At 37.0% G+C, this 18762-nt stretch overlaps 2 protein-coding genes across 2 annotated transcripts; both read right to left on the bottom strand.

The window, feature by feature from the left end:
• Nucleotides 1-2598: 2598 nt before the first annotated feature.
• On the bottom strand, nt 2599-8432 carry tex47 (testis expressed 47). Its single transcript, XM_065272169.1, has 8 exons — nt 7677-8432; nt 5627-5699; nt 4967-5070; nt 4764-4810; nt 4236-4446; nt 3197-3350; nt 3044-3103; nt 2599-2718 (listed from the first exon to the last, which is right to left on the bottom strand). The coding sequence occupies exons 1-7, from the start codon at nt 7782-7784 to the stop codon at nt 3066-3068; spliced, it is 735 nt and encodes a 244-aa protein (XP_065128241.1). The 5' UTR covers nt 7785-8432; the 3' UTR covers nt 2599-2718; nt 3044-3065.
• Nucleotides 8433-8667: 235 nt separating this feature from the next.
• On the bottom strand, nt 8668-17842 carry cyp4f3 (cytochrome P450, family 4, subfamily F, polypeptide 3). The gene is made up of 13 exons (XM_065272802.2): nt 17661-17842; nt 17389-17549; nt 13727-13871; nt 13394-13447; nt 13093-13220; nt 11219-11340; nt 10857-11139; nt 10669-10735; nt 10449-10578; nt 10234-10367; nt 10083-10147; nt 9922-10004; nt 8668-9122 (listed from the first exon to the last, which is right to left on the bottom strand). Exons 2-13 carry the CDS (start codon nt 17533-17535, stop codon nt 8948-8950), a joined length of 1533 nt encoding a protein of 510 aa, XP_065128874.2. The 5' UTR covers nt 17536-17549; nt 17661-17842; the 3' UTR covers nt 8668-8947.
• Between the last annotated feature and the right edge of the window lie 920 nt (nt 17843-18762).

Here is an 18762-nt window from a genome sequence, read left to right as displayed (position 1 = left end):
AAACATAACTACAAAAACATTTATGTGCTATTTCCTTGACTCTTCAATCAAATATTTAAGCTTTTGACACCTGAATTATTCATTCACAAAAACACAATGTTTATCACTTCAACACTAGTAAATAATACAGTACTGTATATGAGAGATGCACACACACACTAGAAGAGACTGAATGCTGACATTAATGATGTATTGTATGAATGTTTTGTACTGTAAGGTACATCATGCATGAGAGGGTTAAAGTGAAATGATATCTCCTGATGTTTTATGAACGCTGTGTGTTTCTGAGCAGATGAAGGTTTGTCCTCTGATGTGTTTATGTGTGAAGTATTAGCAAGGCCAAATGTTGCTGACAGACCTGTGTATATACTCTATAGACAAACAAGATCAAAGATTTCTAAAGGCATTTATTTACGAATTCTCTCTCTCTCTGTATACAGACAGATATTATTTTTGCTTCAGACACAATACTTGTACAGTACATAATATACTAATATATGAATATGCTGCGGTTCTCCTGGAGGTTTGTTGATGAATCTTTGTGTTGGATTCAGAGAACAGAATTGCGACAGAGATTAAACAATGAAAAAGTCACAAGTTTACCTCTTATGATCTGAATGTTGTGCTGGTTGTGGTGATGCGATGTTTTCATGTAGATTCAGATCAAACACCATTTGTATGATTCTGTTTGTTCATTCTTTAAAGTCAACATGAAACACTGCTCATAACCCTCGGATGATTTAGCAATATAAAGATGATATTTATTCAAAATAAATCATCCATTAAGCATTGAAAAGTCTTTCTCTACATGAGAGAAATGTGATGCTGTGGTGATGTTGGCTGTAAATCAAAGTCATTTCACAGACAGTCAAGTATTTTCCACCAATGAATCTTTCTTCGTTTCATCTTGACTTTAATGAACAGATTTTGTGTGTGTGTTTGTGTGTGTGTGTTTGAATGAGTTGTATAACTCTTGTATGACTGTCGGATATAAATCACACCTGTATGAGTTCAGGTGACACATTTGTTTTGGTAATGTATTGGTTTGATCGATCAGGGTAACTGTGTAAACGGTGCAGAACCAAAATGCAAAAGAGTCTCAAAACTCCATCTTTCATTTTTTACTTGAAGTATTTTCCAGGTTTTATTTTGCTAATCCATCAGAGCAGATCTTTCATGATGACAGCAGATTATTTGATGTGATGCTGGTAATCATGTTTGTGGATCTGAATGTTGTTGTGTTTTCTCTACACACATTTTGCTGTGCTGTTTTTTTATGTTTATTGTTTAAAGCTCAATCTGATCCTTTATAACTAAATTAGAGTTTTATCAGCACAAGCATGTAAAAGAGGAGAAGCTGCCTTTTAAAAGTGTATTAAAGATGGAGATTTCCAGCAAAATCAGGGCCTGACAGAATCGGCAGATTTCTTTTATAATTTTCTCAGCTGATTTTAAAGGAAACCTGCAGAATAGATGTAAGAAACATACTTCACATTTATGGACAGCTGAAAACAGAAACAGACATATTAAAGGAGAAGAAGATGTAACTGTAGTTTCTGAGAGATAAAGAGAGAGATGTAATGTGGATTGTAATTGTAATGTGGATCTGATCTCTGTAAACCTGCTGCATGCTTTGCTTTCATTCCTTACAATGTATATCAACTCCAGTCACTCTTTATAAATGCTGTTGTAGCTTGTTTGTCAAACAGATAAAAACAAATATACACAAGCAACACAAAATATCCGCTGCTATCAAAGTAACCTACTGCTTATGTTTCCTGTACTGTCAAATCTTAGAAACAGAATAACAATATACAGCCGACTGCATGCGACATCATCCTGATTCTCTGTTCACGCTGACAGTGATTTTATTCTGGAGGAGGACATACATAACACATCGTGCACGACACAGATCATCATGCATCAGTTTGTGTATTGCTGTGAGTGTGCAAAGACAAAATATGCAGTACAAACACACGACATCTTAAACATCGCTGACAGCCATCACTGAAAACATAAAACATCACTGTCAGTGTAAACAGCCCTAAAGAATTCAATTTATATTGGATTGAAGTCAGTACCACCACAGGAAGCTCTCCAACTCTTAAATAAGTTTGATTCATGTCAGCGTCTCGTGCATATATGACAGCAGTGTCTCATAGTGAAATATTTAATGAAGATTTTTCCACCGCATATCTCTGTGTGTATATTAGTGTGGTGGGATGTTAACTCATGCATGCTCTTTCATTGTCATGCACTTCTGTTCTGTCCGTTTAGTTTTACACTTGAACAAATCGGGGCCAATTAAAAAATGCAGACTTTTACTCAGAGAATAATTTTCTATGTTTTGTTGTTTTCATGAGGAGGTTCTGTGTGTTAAAATGTGTTATAAATGGATAACTGGAATAATCTGAGACCATCAAAGTCTCATGCAGCTTCAAGAACATCATCTGAATCAGAATGTGAGCTGAAATAAAAAAAAACGAATTATTTATGAATATTTGTGCGTGTCATTTATTCAGAGTTATCATCACTCAACGTGAAAAGGCATTTGCTTATTTTACTCCTGCAGTGTGAATTGTATCTGGGTAGAATCACGTCATATTTATCTAAATATATATATAGGGGAACTTAATATCTTTGTCTGAGAATTAGTTGTCGACAAAGAGCCAGCGTTCTGTGTTCAGTCGTTCAGAGAATATGAAGATTTTCTAGATTCTGTCAGAATAAAAAACAAAGATCAGAATGAATCTTTAGCAAGCAAACACATGATTCTGTCTATTAAAGGAGAACATTAAAAAACTGCGAGGAAAGCTAGTGATGATGAGTTGAATAAAGCAGAAAATATGTTTCTCTTTTATAGCTCAGAGTTATATTTGAAGAATCTACTATGATGATAACGGACGTGAGACAGAGAAACAAATGAGTCTGTATAGGACTAATGAACAACACAGCACAGCCCAGCTGTGATATATCTCTGTTGAAAACACTGTTGAGATCTCATAGTTGCATGCAGTACAGAAGTTAAAACATCATGTCATACCTGTGGCCCAAAAGCCAAAACTCTATACTGTGTTTGGTTGAAGACTCCCAAATACATGACCTTCAAAAAACAGACACAAAACAGCATGCTTTATAAATAATAGATTTATGTAGATGCTATCTGAAAGTGTTGTGTAAAGTGATGATGTGTTACCAGAGTCCAGCTGATGGTGTAGTGGTGAGTGATATATATTCAGATACTGCACCGGGCTCAACAGCACCTCCATCTGGATGAGATGACGCACTGCAGACAGTGGAGGAATCAGCTGTGACTCCTTTAGTACCTCCTCTGAAATCTCTTTACATTCCTGATCAAACACACAGTTCACATTTATTAATAATATATACATTATGATGCTTTTCATATAAAATCTCCAATTAGAGCAGATAAATGACTGCTAAAAGCCTCCTCCCCACAAGCTGGCAGTGTTTTAGGACTGGGTCATGAGCTGAAGAAGCACCCATGGTGCACATAAATGATCATGTTTGTGAAACATTAAAATCTCTTCAAGAGAACATACATATGTATATGTAACCACAAAATATTTTTTTTATCTGAATTATTAAATATTTATAATAACATAAGAACAATATGAACGCTTTTCCAGAAGTAACGTTAACACTCGTCATTTTTTAACTTACATTTACGTTTAATCTTTTATTAGACGCTTTATTTCAAAACGGGGAACAAAACAAAGCGGTTCTTCAGGAGACAACAACAATTTTTGTATGACATTCATGCCACTCACCGCTCAACGGTCGTTGCTAAAGATTCTCTTTAAGATTCTATTTAAGATTATCTAACGACTCTCTTTAAGATTCTCTAAAGATTATCTTTAAGATTCTCTTTAAGATTCTATAAAGATTATCTAAAGATTCTCTAACGATTTTCTTTAAGATTCTCTTTAAGATTCTCTTTAAGATTCTCTTTAAGACTCTCTTAAAAATATCTTTAAGATTCTCTAAAGATTCTCTTTAAGATTCTCTAAAGATTATTTTCACAATTGTGAAGAAACTTCAAATTCTCAGATTGATATGATGGTGAGTAAATGACTTTAATGATATTATTATTAGATGAAATATTAATATAACTTTTAATGTGTGTGTTGTAAGTGTGAAGGTTTACACGAGTAAGTTTATTGTGGTAAGTTTTGTGGTGTGTTTATGCTCCAGGTTGTTTAATGTTTGTATACCGTGATATCGTCTCCTGTATTGAGGAGGTGTGAGGCGAGCTGGAGGAGTTGATGAAGTGTTTGGATCAGGAGTTCTTCAGAGTTCTGCTCCTCTGAGTTTATGGTGACTCTGCTGTCAAACTCTTTAAACAGCGTGAAGCTCCACTGCTGGAAGAGTCTGCTGGAGATGTCGTGAGATACCAACACAACTCTGGACTTCAGGATCACAGCACTGCGGATCACAGAAGAACTTTAAACATCTGGAGGACCAGTGGAGCTATGTGGGCCATTAAGAAATCATGTTAAAAATAAACTTAGATTGAGCAAAAATCATTTAAAAAAATAAAACGTGTGTTATTAAATTAAGTGTTTAAAAAATTACATCAATTTTGATGAGTTAAAACGTGCAAATGGCACCCACGTGAAGGTGTTTAAAGTGATCAGGTTTGGATAAATGAAAGTGAATTGTCTCTATAGTTACCTTGTTCAATGGTACACCAGAGTAAAGACTGAAGATATTATCAAGCTGATGTTCAGTAATGATCTCACCTGTGTGCCAGGTCTTGGATGACAGACAGCAGAACTTCAGTTGAACACTAGGAAAGAATTGATTTATTTAAGTGTCACGCTTTCTGTTTTGATGAAGAGAGGAGCTTTTCTGTACATATTTAGGTTCAGGAATCTGACATATAACAATTGTATTTATTTTACAGAAGCAGAGTAAAGTCATATAGGTTTTTCAGGTGAGTTACCTCGATGATGTGCAGCGCGTGTTCAGGATAAATCAACAGAAGTCCTGTGAGACCTTCACCTGGTCTGAGTCTCTGCTGGCTGAAGATGAATCTCTCATAGTGAGCTGACACAGAACAGAAGAATCAAACATTTATATGCAGGTTTGTTTTATGACAGAGAGATGTCTGCTGTGTGTTGTCACTAGTTCATAATGTCACCATGAAGCTTTTATCACAAACACTGTGCTTAAAAGAAACCAGGAGCAGTGAGTTGATGTAAACAGATACCAGTAAACTCTTAAAGGTGCAGTGTGTAAATTTTAGCGGCATCTAGTGGTGAGGTTGCGAATTGCAACCAACGGCTTAGTACACTGCTTACCCCTCGCTTTTGAAACACATAGAGAAGCTATGGTAGCCGGCACCGGACAAACATGTCATCGTCAGAGACAACTTAGTAAAAAAAATTGTCCGTTAAGGGCTTCTGTAGAAAAATGGCAGCACAAAATGGCGACTTCCATGTTAGGGGACCCTCGGTGTATGTTGATAAAAACATCTCATTCTAAGTTAATAAACACATAATGGTTCATTATGAAAGGTCTTTATACACCCCTGATAATATAGTTTTGTATATTATTTTGCAAAATTACACACTGCACCTTTAAACCTGTTAAAGCATCTTACCTACTACAGTCCGTCTGTCTGTGAGTCCAGAAGGGAGACAACCGACCACATAAAGCCGGTGTAACAGAAACTTCTGTGAGAGAGAGAGAGATGAAAAACCTGTTGAGTGACTCTTGGTCATAAAGAATAAGAGAAACTATTTGTTGTTGACTGGTTACAGAGAGAGAGATTATGTGTTTACTATTGGACTCTTCTGTTACGTTCACACTGCAGGCAAAAGTGGCCCAAATCCGACTTTTTTGTCCTAATGTGACATATTTTTTTTCAAATCAGACCCAGGCCACTGGGTACAGTAAATATCTGATATATTGCAATATGACTTCAGTCTGAACAGCGGCCATGTTGATTTTCATTCGACTTTTAGGTCAATGCGACAGACATCACAATTCTGCGCTGGAGGAAAGAAGATGCTGTCACAAGATGTGGGTCACTTCAGGGCCGTATATGGTTCACACATGAGACTGGTGGCAGTCGACCTGAGAATTGTGAACTAAGCCTTTAATGATTATAGATATTAAAAATGATGGTGATAACTTGATGATTTTTCTATTTTGAAATAGAAAAGCAGATGTCATTTTAAAGGACAGCACAGTTTTTGATTTAAATATTTCTCAGTAAAGGTCTGTTAGATAGGATCAGTAATGACAACTATTTAAAACATGTCATCTGTAATTCCATAGCTTTTATTTGCACTTTTAAATTAATTTTATGGTAGAAATCAGGGTAGGGAGCAAAAACAAAAGAGAAATTCTCTAGCAAATGTAATACTTCACATAACATTATAGCATAAAGACAAAAATTAATAAATAGATTATAAAATACATTAAAGGTCTAAAAATTTCTCTTGATCATCATAGAGAACAGAAAAGTTAATTTAGATCAAATCTCATTTCACATCTCTCCCCTTCACTGACCATCTCATCATTCGACCGCTGTTGATTCCTGTGTGCAAGCCGCTGGTGAAACAAACTGTTGGCAGTCTCATCTTCTCCAGAAACGTCTTTACTGGAGCTCTGAACGTCTTTCTCCATCTTCTCATTTTACTAACTAATCCTTCTCTTCTGTTTACTACATATCTCCATATATCATAGAGGAGTAGCTGTCTGCCCTTAAAACCAGGTTAACGGTGATCTGATCTGATCCATGCAAAGGAGAACCCAACAAAGTCTGACAGAACTTAAATCCCTCTTGCCCTGATCCCGGATCATGTTCTTTACTCTGCTGTATATGACAGATTGAGTCACCATGACAACAGTTTGCACCTTTAACTGCCCAAATAAGAAATGTTTTATAAAAAATATAAAAGCCTGTTAGTGATCTGTAAAGTGTTTTAAAATAAACTCCCACACTTTGCACAATCTCAGTAGTTTATTTAGTTTGACTGTGATACTGTATATATACATGCTTCACCAAACATTCATATCTCAATCTTAAATGATGTACAGTATGGGTCTTCAACAGGGGTCACGGGACCCTTGGGGGTCCGTTGTGGTATTAGTGGGGGTCCTCTTTTTTTGAAAAATGTAATTATGCATTAATAGGTTAATAATAAAAAATAAACTTCCCACAATAAACTTTTCATCATTAAATTACATTTCAATGTAGTATTGTATTACAAAAAATATTATTTGAATATCTTTGTAACATAACCATTGTAAAAAAGTATGTGTTATAATAATAAATAGTCTTAATGTACTAGGGGTTCCTGATTCTTCTCTCTAAAGGGTCCTTGGTTTGTTTGTTAAAGTCCTCTGATTTTTGTCCAATTTGTACATCAAGCATGCTATTTACTCACTCCCCTGGGTAACCAAGTGCACTTTTGATTCACTTTAATCTTGTTGATTGTCTAAATAATATGAAATGTATTTCTCTTTGCTTATATTGTCATGTTTTAAATGGATTTTGTATGTAAGAAGAATACAGATTGTGAGATGTTGAACAAATGAATGGAGTTTGATGTTGTTGAGTTTGATGTTTCCCAGCAACCGTTTATAATCAGAAATATGATATAGTTGTGTTGACAGAGATAAAATAACACAATCACACAAACCTTTCTGACACTCGTGTGGTTCTCCATGAGTCGTCGGGTGAACAGAGAAACTCTGTCATCCAATAATAAGCTGTTAAACTCGGACGAGTCCACTGATCGAGAAGCCATCGTTAATGTACTTCCTGTGTGTGTGATGGTTGCTAAGCAACATCAGTGGCGAGAGGCGGCGTGAATGGGGCCGTTTCTCAATCGGAAGGCTGCATCCTGCTGAGGTCGCATAAGCAGGCAGTCACCAAGTCAAGTCTGGTTTATTTAAGTTAACTGAGCATTACATTCACAAATCATAAGCGCATTACAACAATTTACGATTAACTAATAATAATAGTCAAATTTATATTTGTTAATATTCTGAATTAAGACGTATGCAGCCTACATATGCGACCTGCGGAGGATGCAGCCTTCGGATTGAGAAACGTTCGCTGTTCGATCCACCAAAGTAGTTTGATAGTTTATTAGTATTTCTGTCGGTTATATGCTGGTTTTTGCTCTACTAATATTGCAGTTACTGCATTCCTGGACGTCTGCTTATTAAAATAAAACCAGTCTGATAATAAAAACCCAGAAAAATATATATCCTTTATATCCCCCTTCTTCAAATCTTACCCTGGAGGTCCGGAGCACTTCATAGTTTAGCTCTAACCCTGATCAAACACACCTGAGCAAGCTAATCAAGGTCTTCATGATCACTAGGAAATCACAGGTGGGTAAGTTTGATTAGGGTTGGAGCTAAACTCTGTAGTGCTCTGGACCTCCAGGGTAAGATTTGAGGAACCCTGCTTTATATTATGATTATTTCCTACATTTTGACTACAAGCCGTTCCTGTAAAGATTTTTTATTAATATTTAAACACTGATCTGGCAAAGTTAAAGTGTTTTTTTTTTACAAAATTAGGATTTGGTGCCCTATTTTCTCGCTTAACCACCTGCCACCCAAATTGTCTGTACATCATGAAACTTCATTTCTCAGGTTTGTCTCACACACAACTGCACATTGTTTTTCTCACTCTTTTTAATTTTTTACAGATTAATCCAGAAATGAAATGAAATGACAAGCACAGATTATTTGGACTTTACAGGTACTGTGCTCATCACCTGTAGAGTTATTATGTCATATTGTGAAATGTTTTATTTCCATGAACACACAGTTACTTTATCAACACACAAGCTAATATTATATTTTTGTATGCAAACATCATTTAACGCTTTTATAAAAACTCCGGTCATAAATCACAGTAAAGTGAACAGTCCTCTTTCCCATATCATGGTGGTGGTTACTGATCCTGGGACAGAGGTTTGAAATGTAAAATCAGCCCTCCTTCTGCTCTCATCACCAGTCTGTAGAGACGCCGAACCGGTTTGGGTCCAGGCAGAATACTGAACCTTATCAGAGTCTTAGCGACCACCACCTTCATTTCTGACATAGCAAAGTTCTGACCGATGCAGTTCCTAACAAAACACACAGAAGAGAAACACTGTCTGTGATTGGTCAGATGTGAGAGAAGAGAAAGGATCTGATAGGTGAGTAAAACCAAGATGACTCTTTAAAAGTTCATCAAGTGTCAGGATAAGACAAGACAGATCTCCATTTACATCTGACATTAAAGGTGCCACAGAATGCATGTTAATAATCTGTAAATTGTTCTCTGATATCCTCACAGAAGGTTTGTGTCTTTATTAAGAACAAAAATGATCCAAAGTCAGTTTTTCATGTCCATTTACAACCCTAGGATTTGTCTTTATAATGAAATGGTCTATTATTATCTTATTTGAAAGGGTCATGAATAATAATGCTGAGCTCTGCTCTGATTGGCTGTTTCTCCTTCAGTAGCTCTGTGTGTGTGTAAACAGATCTTATGTTTAAGTCTGGATCAGATTTTGAGGAATAATCAATTATTTGGAGATTGTTAATGAACGTTTCTGAGCGGTAAGTTTGTGTTTTTTTCAGTATGGACCTGCAAAACGTAACTGTAACATCAATAGTAGAACTTCAGCCTAAATACTAGCATATAGCATTAACTAGCATATAGCAAAATATATTTTGCATGCACAAGGTTTACATAAGAAGGAAGAAACAATCGTGTTTGAGGCTCATGATATCTCATTACCATGTACAGGACTCTTATGATTCATCTATGCTGAGGTAAAAACAGTTTCACATTCTATGGCACCTTTAACACACATCATCTGTTACCTCTTTTGATCTTTAGTAATAAAGAGTTTGTATTAATTATGGAGTAATATGTACCTGGGTCCTGCAGAGAATGGTATAAAAGCATGAGGTGATCTTTCCTTTGGCTTCTGTAGATCGAACCGCATCGGGTCAAAGACCTGAAGAGAGACAGAACAGAGATCATACGTGACGTTCTCATGTGATTCAGTGTGGATCAGAACAGTAGTGAGTCTTACCTCAGGATCGCTCCAGACAACAGGGTTATGATGAATACCATAAATACTTATCAAGCACAGACATCCTGCAGATGGAAAAATACCACAGTATAAACATTTAATTCACCCCAGACATACTTTACCGTGTTACACGACTCATGTTTATGAATACCCTGTGGAATGAGCCGGTCTTCTGGCATCTTCATGTCCTGTGAGAAGTATCGGGTCAGTGCCAGAACAGGTGGGTGAAGCCTTAAACTCTCCTTAATGCACATGGTGATGAATTTAAGCTGACTGAGGTCATCCCTACAACCATTCATAGCCATTAACATACACTCAAACAACAAAATCTGTTCAAGTCATTTCAAAGAGATGATGGTGTCTGACCAGGTGATGTCATCTGTGTCTCTGTCCTCCAGCAGCGATGTGACTTCAGCACGACAGCGTTCCTGATACTCCTGATTCATGGCCAGGTTGTAGAAGATCCAGGAGAGAGCGCTGGCTGTGGTGTCGTGACCTGTGGTGTCCAGACAGCAGTGATGTTACACAACATCATTCAAACACACACAAATCAACACAACACAACACATGGAGGATCTTCACTCACCTGCAAACATGAACATATCAGCGTGTGCCTGAATCTCTTCATTTGTGAGTCCATCACCATTCTCGTCCTGTGCGTAATAACATTATGATTATCATTCATCACACCTGTCAATCACTAACCTTTCTGTTTCAGGTTAACTGGTCTAAGTTAACTATATATCAATTTATATAGTCAAATCTGTCACTTGCCTTTGACAACAGCAGTAAGTCTATAAAATCTGTATCTTTTTTCTTGTACCCTCCGGTGTATTCAAGGTTTTCCGACTTCCCGTGTCCCTGCTGGTCAAGTTGGAGTCGTCTTTCTCTCACAATATTAGCAGTAAAGCCGTGTACAATGTCACAAGCCCTGCGGAAACACCGTCCCTGTTCGGAGCGCCAGTATAACCAGTCCCAGTGGTAGGGGAGATAATGTTGCCTCTTAACCACCAGTGTGGAGAGCTCTAAAATAGCTGTGATGTATTCACTAGGTTTTCTGACAAAGAGAAAGAGAGAGAGACGGGCAGAGGTGAGACATTTGTGTTTTATTACGGAGAGTAAAGAGAAGTCCTCACCCTGAACTCTGACTGTCACAGCTGAAGATGCATTTCAGCAAACTGTCCAGAGTCATTGAGCTCATGTGCTCAAACATGTCAATGTCGTTCTGTCCAGCGGCCAGCAGATGTCGCCATTTATCCTGAAGACACAAGACACGTGACTAACTAACTACTTGACAACAAACACGCACACATGTGTTTCAGTCTCTAAACTAATGCTGTTGTGATGACTGTAGATGGCTCTCATGTAAACAGGATGAATACACAAACACAGTTTCTTTCTCTAGTACCTGAGATAAGTTGAGCTTAATAAAGTTTAACCCAACATGTTGCCCACGGAGTCGGTGATTTGCCTGCCAAAGTGCATTCTATTACAGTTTTTTAAAGACGCTAGGACACATTTCTCAATACTTAGGTCACTTTTGCAATTCAATTACTACATCTCTCAAATTTCATGAATTCTTTTCTTACTGCCAAAACTCTTTATACATACAGGCCAATTTGCATGCGTGCTTACATACTGTTTTCAAGACTGTTTAACTTATGTTTCAAAACAATAACATAATACAAAAGTGAATAAGACAGCAATTTGCTACATTTCTCCAGCAATATTATTTAAATTAAATACATTTTAAATCTTAAAAATAAATGCTATAAAAACAATTGGCTAAATGGAGAAGACCGAGTAGATTAGCATTACTGTTGTATCTGTATCAGTGGATGGTGTGTGTATACAAATTCTTGTATTTTGGAATTACTTGAAGTGCAAAAAACTAAAAATAAACTACATAAAATATTAAAGAATTCTGCATCATGTTTCATTCCAGTAACATATATTGCAGTGAATTATAAACAGAGAAAACATTGTATAATGCAATATGTTGTTAGTGTTTTTAGGTCATTGTTTTGTGGGTGACAAAGTGTGTTTGTCGGCTGTCAACCTTTGCTAGTGTTCTGGAAGAATGAGTTGATTTGAGACCTCAGTAAAGTGTTTTTTGGTAGTTTGGGTAGAGTTTTGAATGTGAAATGAACTGCTTTGCCAAGCTGAAAGTTGGTTAGGAAAACTGTGTGAAGAGTTTTGCAAAAGTATTGCGTATTGAGAAATGTGTCCTAGCATCTGTAAAAAACTGTAATAGCCTCAATTTTAGTATTTATTTATGACATATTTTTATAAAAGCTTGGCTTCTTTTATGTATGTTAACATTTTAAACAATAATCATTAAATAAATGATGATGAACATTAAATAAAGTCAACAAGTAAAATAAAAAAGTTTTGAGTAGATTATATTAAAAAAGTGTCTCTCTAGATTATTTTATCCATTGTGGTAGCCCTTACTCACACAAAGGTTGGAGACCCCTTAAGTCCACTTCTACCAGATCTTAGAGATTACTCATTCAAAACGAATCTAAATACTGCTCAAAAAAAGTCCTCTGACATTTACTGAATACTGCGTGTTATACAATTATTTATTTTGCTGGGTCAGCAGATATCTGTGTGTCTGTTTGTTTTTGACTGTGTGTGTGTCCGTGTGTGTGCGTGTCTGTAAATGTGTATTTTTGACTGTGTGTGTGTGTGTATGTGCATGTGTGTGTGCGTGTGGGGTGTTTGTAAATGTGTGTTTTTGACTGTGTGTGTGTGTGTGTGTGGGGTGTTTGTAAGTGTGTTTTTTTGACTGTGTGTGTGTGTGTGTGTGTGTATGTGTGTGTGCGTGTGGCTGACAGTGTTATCAGATATAGTTGTCATCAGCAGCAGTGGGTTAGGAAGCAGTCATTAACACAGTAGCTTTAACCTTCAATGCTTGTGTCAGTGTCACATACAGTAAGTGATAGCAGTAAACTGTGTGTGCGCACGTGTGTGTGGGTGCACGTGCACGTGCGTGTGTTTGACATACGTGCATTTTGTTTGTGGATTGATTGAATATATGCACATATTTTTTGAGGGTGTCGAAATGGAAAGCTGAAGTCAGAAGTCGGCGATGGCGCAACCAATCCTGACCGTTCTGCAGCAGAAGTGATTGACCTGTAGTACACAGAGAAACTTCCTTAACCACTTCATACAGTACACACTTACTCTGTACTGTGCACTTCAGTATGTACAGTAAAGTAAGCACATGCCCAATTTTAATCTTAATTCCTGTTTAGGACAAACAGAGTGTTTGGATGCAGGTATAAGCGTGTATGGACATGACGTACCCAGCCAGGGCTTCATAAAGCCATAAAAGATCCTGTCTTTGAATGTAATGGAAGCTGTCGGAAAAAACATATATTTAATGTTAGTACAGAAATCAGACGATCATTTAACACGCTGGTGGTTTTGTCATATGATACTGAAACTTGTGTTTTTTGCACTCTTCACACTGTATTCTCCAGTGTTTATTCATTGTGATCTTTTCACCTCTGTATCTGTTCTAGATTGAACTTTGTGAGACTTGTTGTGTTACTGTGACCTGCTGTGAGGATCTGCTGAATAAATGAATACATGAATACATGTTTGTGTGTGTGTGGGGCATTCTGTGTGTTTCTCACCAGAGGCTGTCAAAAGAGATTTCACATAGTCTGGGTGGAAAAGACGAACCATAGTGTAGAAAGGACCCAGATACCATGCACAAGAATGGACATAACGTTTGATTAATTCATCAACGGCCTGTAGTCCTTCTTCATTATGACCCATCTGAAACACACACAGATCAGCATTAAAGTTGAAGTTGTGGCTTTAAAACTTGACTTGAGGTTTAAGTGTTCATCTTGTGAAACCCCTTCTTCTGTTTCTGCTTTGCTCTTTAGCACACACGTCTAGATGTTATCTCCTTTCACATTAGATTACATCTGTTTGGCACTGACTCAAAAAGATACTGTACTAAACTCACCCTAAATGATGTTGGGAATGAAATATTAACACACTCTGTAGTGCACACTGTATACCGTCTACTATTTCTCAATCAGCACTATGCTACATATTCACTTAATGATTGTTACTTTTTTAGTCTGATTGGGTCTGTTCCAGTCTGATTCATTTGGATACTTCATGCAAAAAGAAAGTTTGCATACATGTAGAAGTATTCTCCACTAGCACAGATGTTATACTTCAATAATAATAATACAGTGGTGTGCTAGTTTAAACATAAGATTTCTAATCAGCAGTGTCTTTGTCTTGATCATTTTGCTCACAGCATAACTGACAAAAATATCTTTGAACTTTGCTTTCATATCTGTCTGTGCAAAAATACAAAATAACACTCATGGGCCTGCTTTCACAGACAAGTCTTAGTTAAAGCCAGGACTAGGCTTTGGTAAATAAAGATCATATTTAAGCATCCTTTATTAACATGATGTCAGGATTGCAGGAAGAACCCAAATGCAGATGGAGATGGAAGGGTTAATAAAAGACTTTAATTGTGACAACACAAGACAAAACAATAGCCCACGTGGGGGCAAAACCCATTAACAGGGGATATACACTTAACAGACACCAAACTTCACTAACAACTAGACAGATAAACTAGACTTGACTTCTCGACGAACACGACTGGCAAACACAAATGATACAAAATGATCCTGCACAGAACAAAGGAAACAGTTACATTAAATAAGGAAACATTTACATTTGACATTTAGTCATTTAGCAGACGCTTTTGTCCAAAGCGACTTACAAGTGAGGTAAACAGAAGAAGCGATTATGGCAACACAAGAACAGCACTACATAAGTGCACTGGAAATAGTCTCATCAAGTCCAACACAATATACATAGCCAAGGGTATGTTAGTCATTTTTTTTATATAGATAAAGAGGAAGGTAAATAGAGAAAGAGATAAGGAGAAGGGTAACTAAAGAAAGATAGTAAATCTGTAATTAGGAAGTGAGGTAATGGTGGAAGAGATGGGTTTTTAGCCGAGTCTTAAAGACAGCTACAGTGTCAGCTGATCGTGTCACGACCGGCAGATCATTCCACAGTTGTGGGACAGTTCCTGAGAAGGTACGCCTTAGTGTTTTCTTCCCTTTTTGAGATGGTACCACAAGCCGTCGCTCGGTGGCAGAGCGCAGTGATCGAGAGGGTACATAAGGCTCTATAAGCAAGCGAAGGTAAGGGGGTGCTGACCCAGTGCTGGTTTTAAAGGCCAGGAGCAGAGCCTTAAATTTGATGCGGGCTGCTATAGGAAGCCAGTGTAACTTGACAAAGAGAGGAGTGACGTGCGCCCTCTTTGGCTCATTGAAGACCACTCTTGCCGCTGCGTTCTGAATCATCTGTAGGGGTTTGGTCGTGTAGGCTGGAAACCAAACAAGATAACAAGGAGGGAACAGGTGATGGGAATTAACTAATGACTAACAATAAGCAGGAGAACGAGGGGACGGGGACAAGAGACAAGACACCGAGCACACTACCTAAAGAGCACACTACCTAAACCAAAGGCCATGAGCTACCACACCAAACATGGGTACTGCCACGATCCTGTCACATAAACTATGAATCACTATGACAGGAAGGCAGGACCATGACACATGACTTATAATAAAACATTACTGATGTATCTTGAGACAAATCAACGGCACTGGCATGTTTAAAGATATGTCAGTGTAAGTTATTTTCAGTTATTCCACGGCTCTCTGGAATGCTTGATTCTGATTGGTCAGTTGAGACATTTGCAGGTTCGTTCTTTTCAAATAATAACCTCTCCAAAGTAATAACGCATAGCCGGTACTACTTGTACGATTAAAATCGCTCCGCGCCAATAAAGATTACTGTTTGGCGCCATCTTGTGACAAACACTGGACAACCACAACATTTTGAAATTAATTTTAACATGTACAGAAAAAAACAAAACATTTAAACAGTGGATAGAAGAACGAACAACGACAAGACACAGACAGCTTACTGAGACTGAACTTGACAAAATAGAGCATGACAGCTACGAAGCCAACACACAAAAAAATACAGAATGGGCATTAAAACTTCTCAAAGACTGGCTAAAAGAGAAAAAAATGGAGACAGACAAGTATGAAGCAGAGGATCTTAATAAGGTATTACGATCATTTTATGCATCTGTGCAAAGTTTCGCGAAAGGATAAAAATGTTAATTTAAAACAAATATGCCAATAAAATGTTTTTAAATTCATATTCATGTCCAGTTTTTTTCTTATGTGGCAAGTAGCCGTGTAATAAGCGGGATAATGTAGAGGCAGCCGGTAGTTATTGGGAAATAAGCCCCTTCAGTGTGATACAAGACCCTCCGCTTCGCGTCAGGTCCTGATCAGACTGTCGGGGCTTATTTCCCAATAACTACCGGCTGCCTCTACATTATCCCTTACTTTAGACAGCTCAAACGTGTTTTAGTCTAGGACTAACCTTAAGGGTGCGTGCACACCAATGCATTTAAACGCCGACTGTAACATTGCTTAATATATCTTCCTTTGTGTTCAGCAGAACAAGAGATTTATACTAGTTTGTACCATTTTGAGGGTGAGTAAATGTCAATGATGACAGAATTTAGATTTTTGAGTGATTGTCCTTTTAAGATGATAAATTCAGACATTATTACAACTAACAAACAGTTCAGCTTGAGTATTATATGAACCAGTTGATCTGCTTTAACTGCCAAATGACAGACACAAAGACATGAATGACAACACAAAGGCTTTACAAAATACTTTTACCCACTTTAAGGAAGTGTCATCCCCCACAGACATGTCTACTTTAAGTATATAAAGAGGCACGTTTAGTTTTTAGGGAACTTTTAGGTTAAAGTTTAGATGTACAGTAGTAGTTATACTTTATGTTTGAAGTATTTATTTTTTTAGATGACTCTGTCTTTCAGCAAGGTAGCTTTGTATACATTCATGTTAATGTGTTTCATCTATGAGAAACAAAATGTGTTTCTTTTGTATGTCTTCATAGCAGAATGACAATAAAGCTCAATTGAATTTTCTGTTACACTAAAATCTTGAGAAATGTTGTTGCCTAATGTCCTGTGATGACATTATGATCTTTACTAATGTAACACACCCAATACAACAACAATAAAACAACTAAACTCAAAGCCAAAATACATCACAAGCCCAATAATGCATGCGCAAAACACACAGACGCAATATAATGATGATAATATAAAGACAATGCATGACACAAATACACATTAGATAGTAATTTAAAGTACTTTGGTTGTGATCTGTTTCAGATTAACAGGTTAACTCACCAATCCCATGTGTCCCAATAACCAGTTTCTCTGCGGCGGCTGATTGAAGCATCGCAAAGCGCGTCTTTTGAAGGAAAGAAACGCCGCGAGCGCGCACATAAGCACCGCACCGGAGAGCGCGAGGACACCGATCAGACCCAAAGCCATGATGAGATGTAAATCTGATCAAGATAAATCAATACAGATACCCGACATTAACTTTAGAAATTGTTTACAGTTAAACACACTTTAAAGGCGTGATATAAATCCATGCACAATCGACTATGACCGACCTCGGTGACGCGCTGCAGAAAGTCTTTCAGATACATCAGAAATATGAAGCAGATGTAGCCACGGGCAGTTCCGGGTCCTGATGTAAATGTATCAGACATCATTATTCACGTAAACAATCTGATGTGTGACGTTTTACACAAGCAGTGTTGTTTGTCTGAGCCATGCAGAAAAAGTTGACTGTGTTTTTAGTAAATTTCGTTTCATACTTGAGCTTTGTGATTTACTTCCCAGTTAACAAAAACAAAATCTACATTCCTTGAAAGTTTTTATGTTTTAAAAGGGGACATTTCACAATACTTTAAAGATGTTAAATAAATCTTTGGTGTCCCCAGAGTACATATATGAAGCTCAAAATACCCCAGAGATAATTTATTATAACATGTTGAAATTGACACTTTGTGGGTGTGAGCAAAAATGTGTTGTTTTGGTTGTGTCCTTTAAAATGCAAATGAGCGGATCTCTGCACTAAATGGCAGTGCTGTGGTTGGATAGTGCAGATTAAGGGGCGGTATTATTATAATAAGATCCCATTCTGACATCACAAGTGGAGCCAAATTTCAATGACACATTTTTTCACATGCTTGCAGAGAATGCTTTACCAAAACTAAGTTACTGGCTTGATCTTTTTCACATTTTCTAGGTTGATAGAAGCATTGGGGACTCAAATATAGCACCTAAACATGGAAAAAGTCTGATTTTCATAATATGTCCCATTTAATGTTTCTTTGTGTGAATGTTAGACAAAGGTTACATTATATTACTTTATACCTGTTATAAATACATTAAATATGAAAACAAATAGACCATTTTTGGAGTAGCTAGAATAGCTGAAGACAGAAGAGTTTAACTAAAACAAACAATTACCATAATGGGGACTTTAAATGAAGCAAAACATCAACATCCAAACCTCAATAAGAAATTATGAACATGACAGGAAGAAAATTGATTTATAATAAGGGAAATTGTGTTGTCTAAAGCAATATTTCTACAGATCATTTTAGAAATGATGTTTTTATAACAGGTATAAAATAATATAATGTAACCTTCCTCTCTAACATTCACACAACCAAGAAACATTCTTAAAAATAATAAACTGAACAC

This window comes from Paramisgurnus dabryanus, chromosome 1, assembly GCF_030506205.2.
Source record: "Paramisgurnus dabryanus chromosome 1, PD_genome_1.1, whole genome shotgun sequence".
In the NCBI taxonomy this organism is placed as follows: Eukaryota; Metazoa; Chordata; class Actinopteri; order Cypriniformes; family Cobitidae; genus Paramisgurnus; species Paramisgurnus dabryanus.
This window is presented reverse-complemented; position numbering and strand designations above follow the sequence as displayed.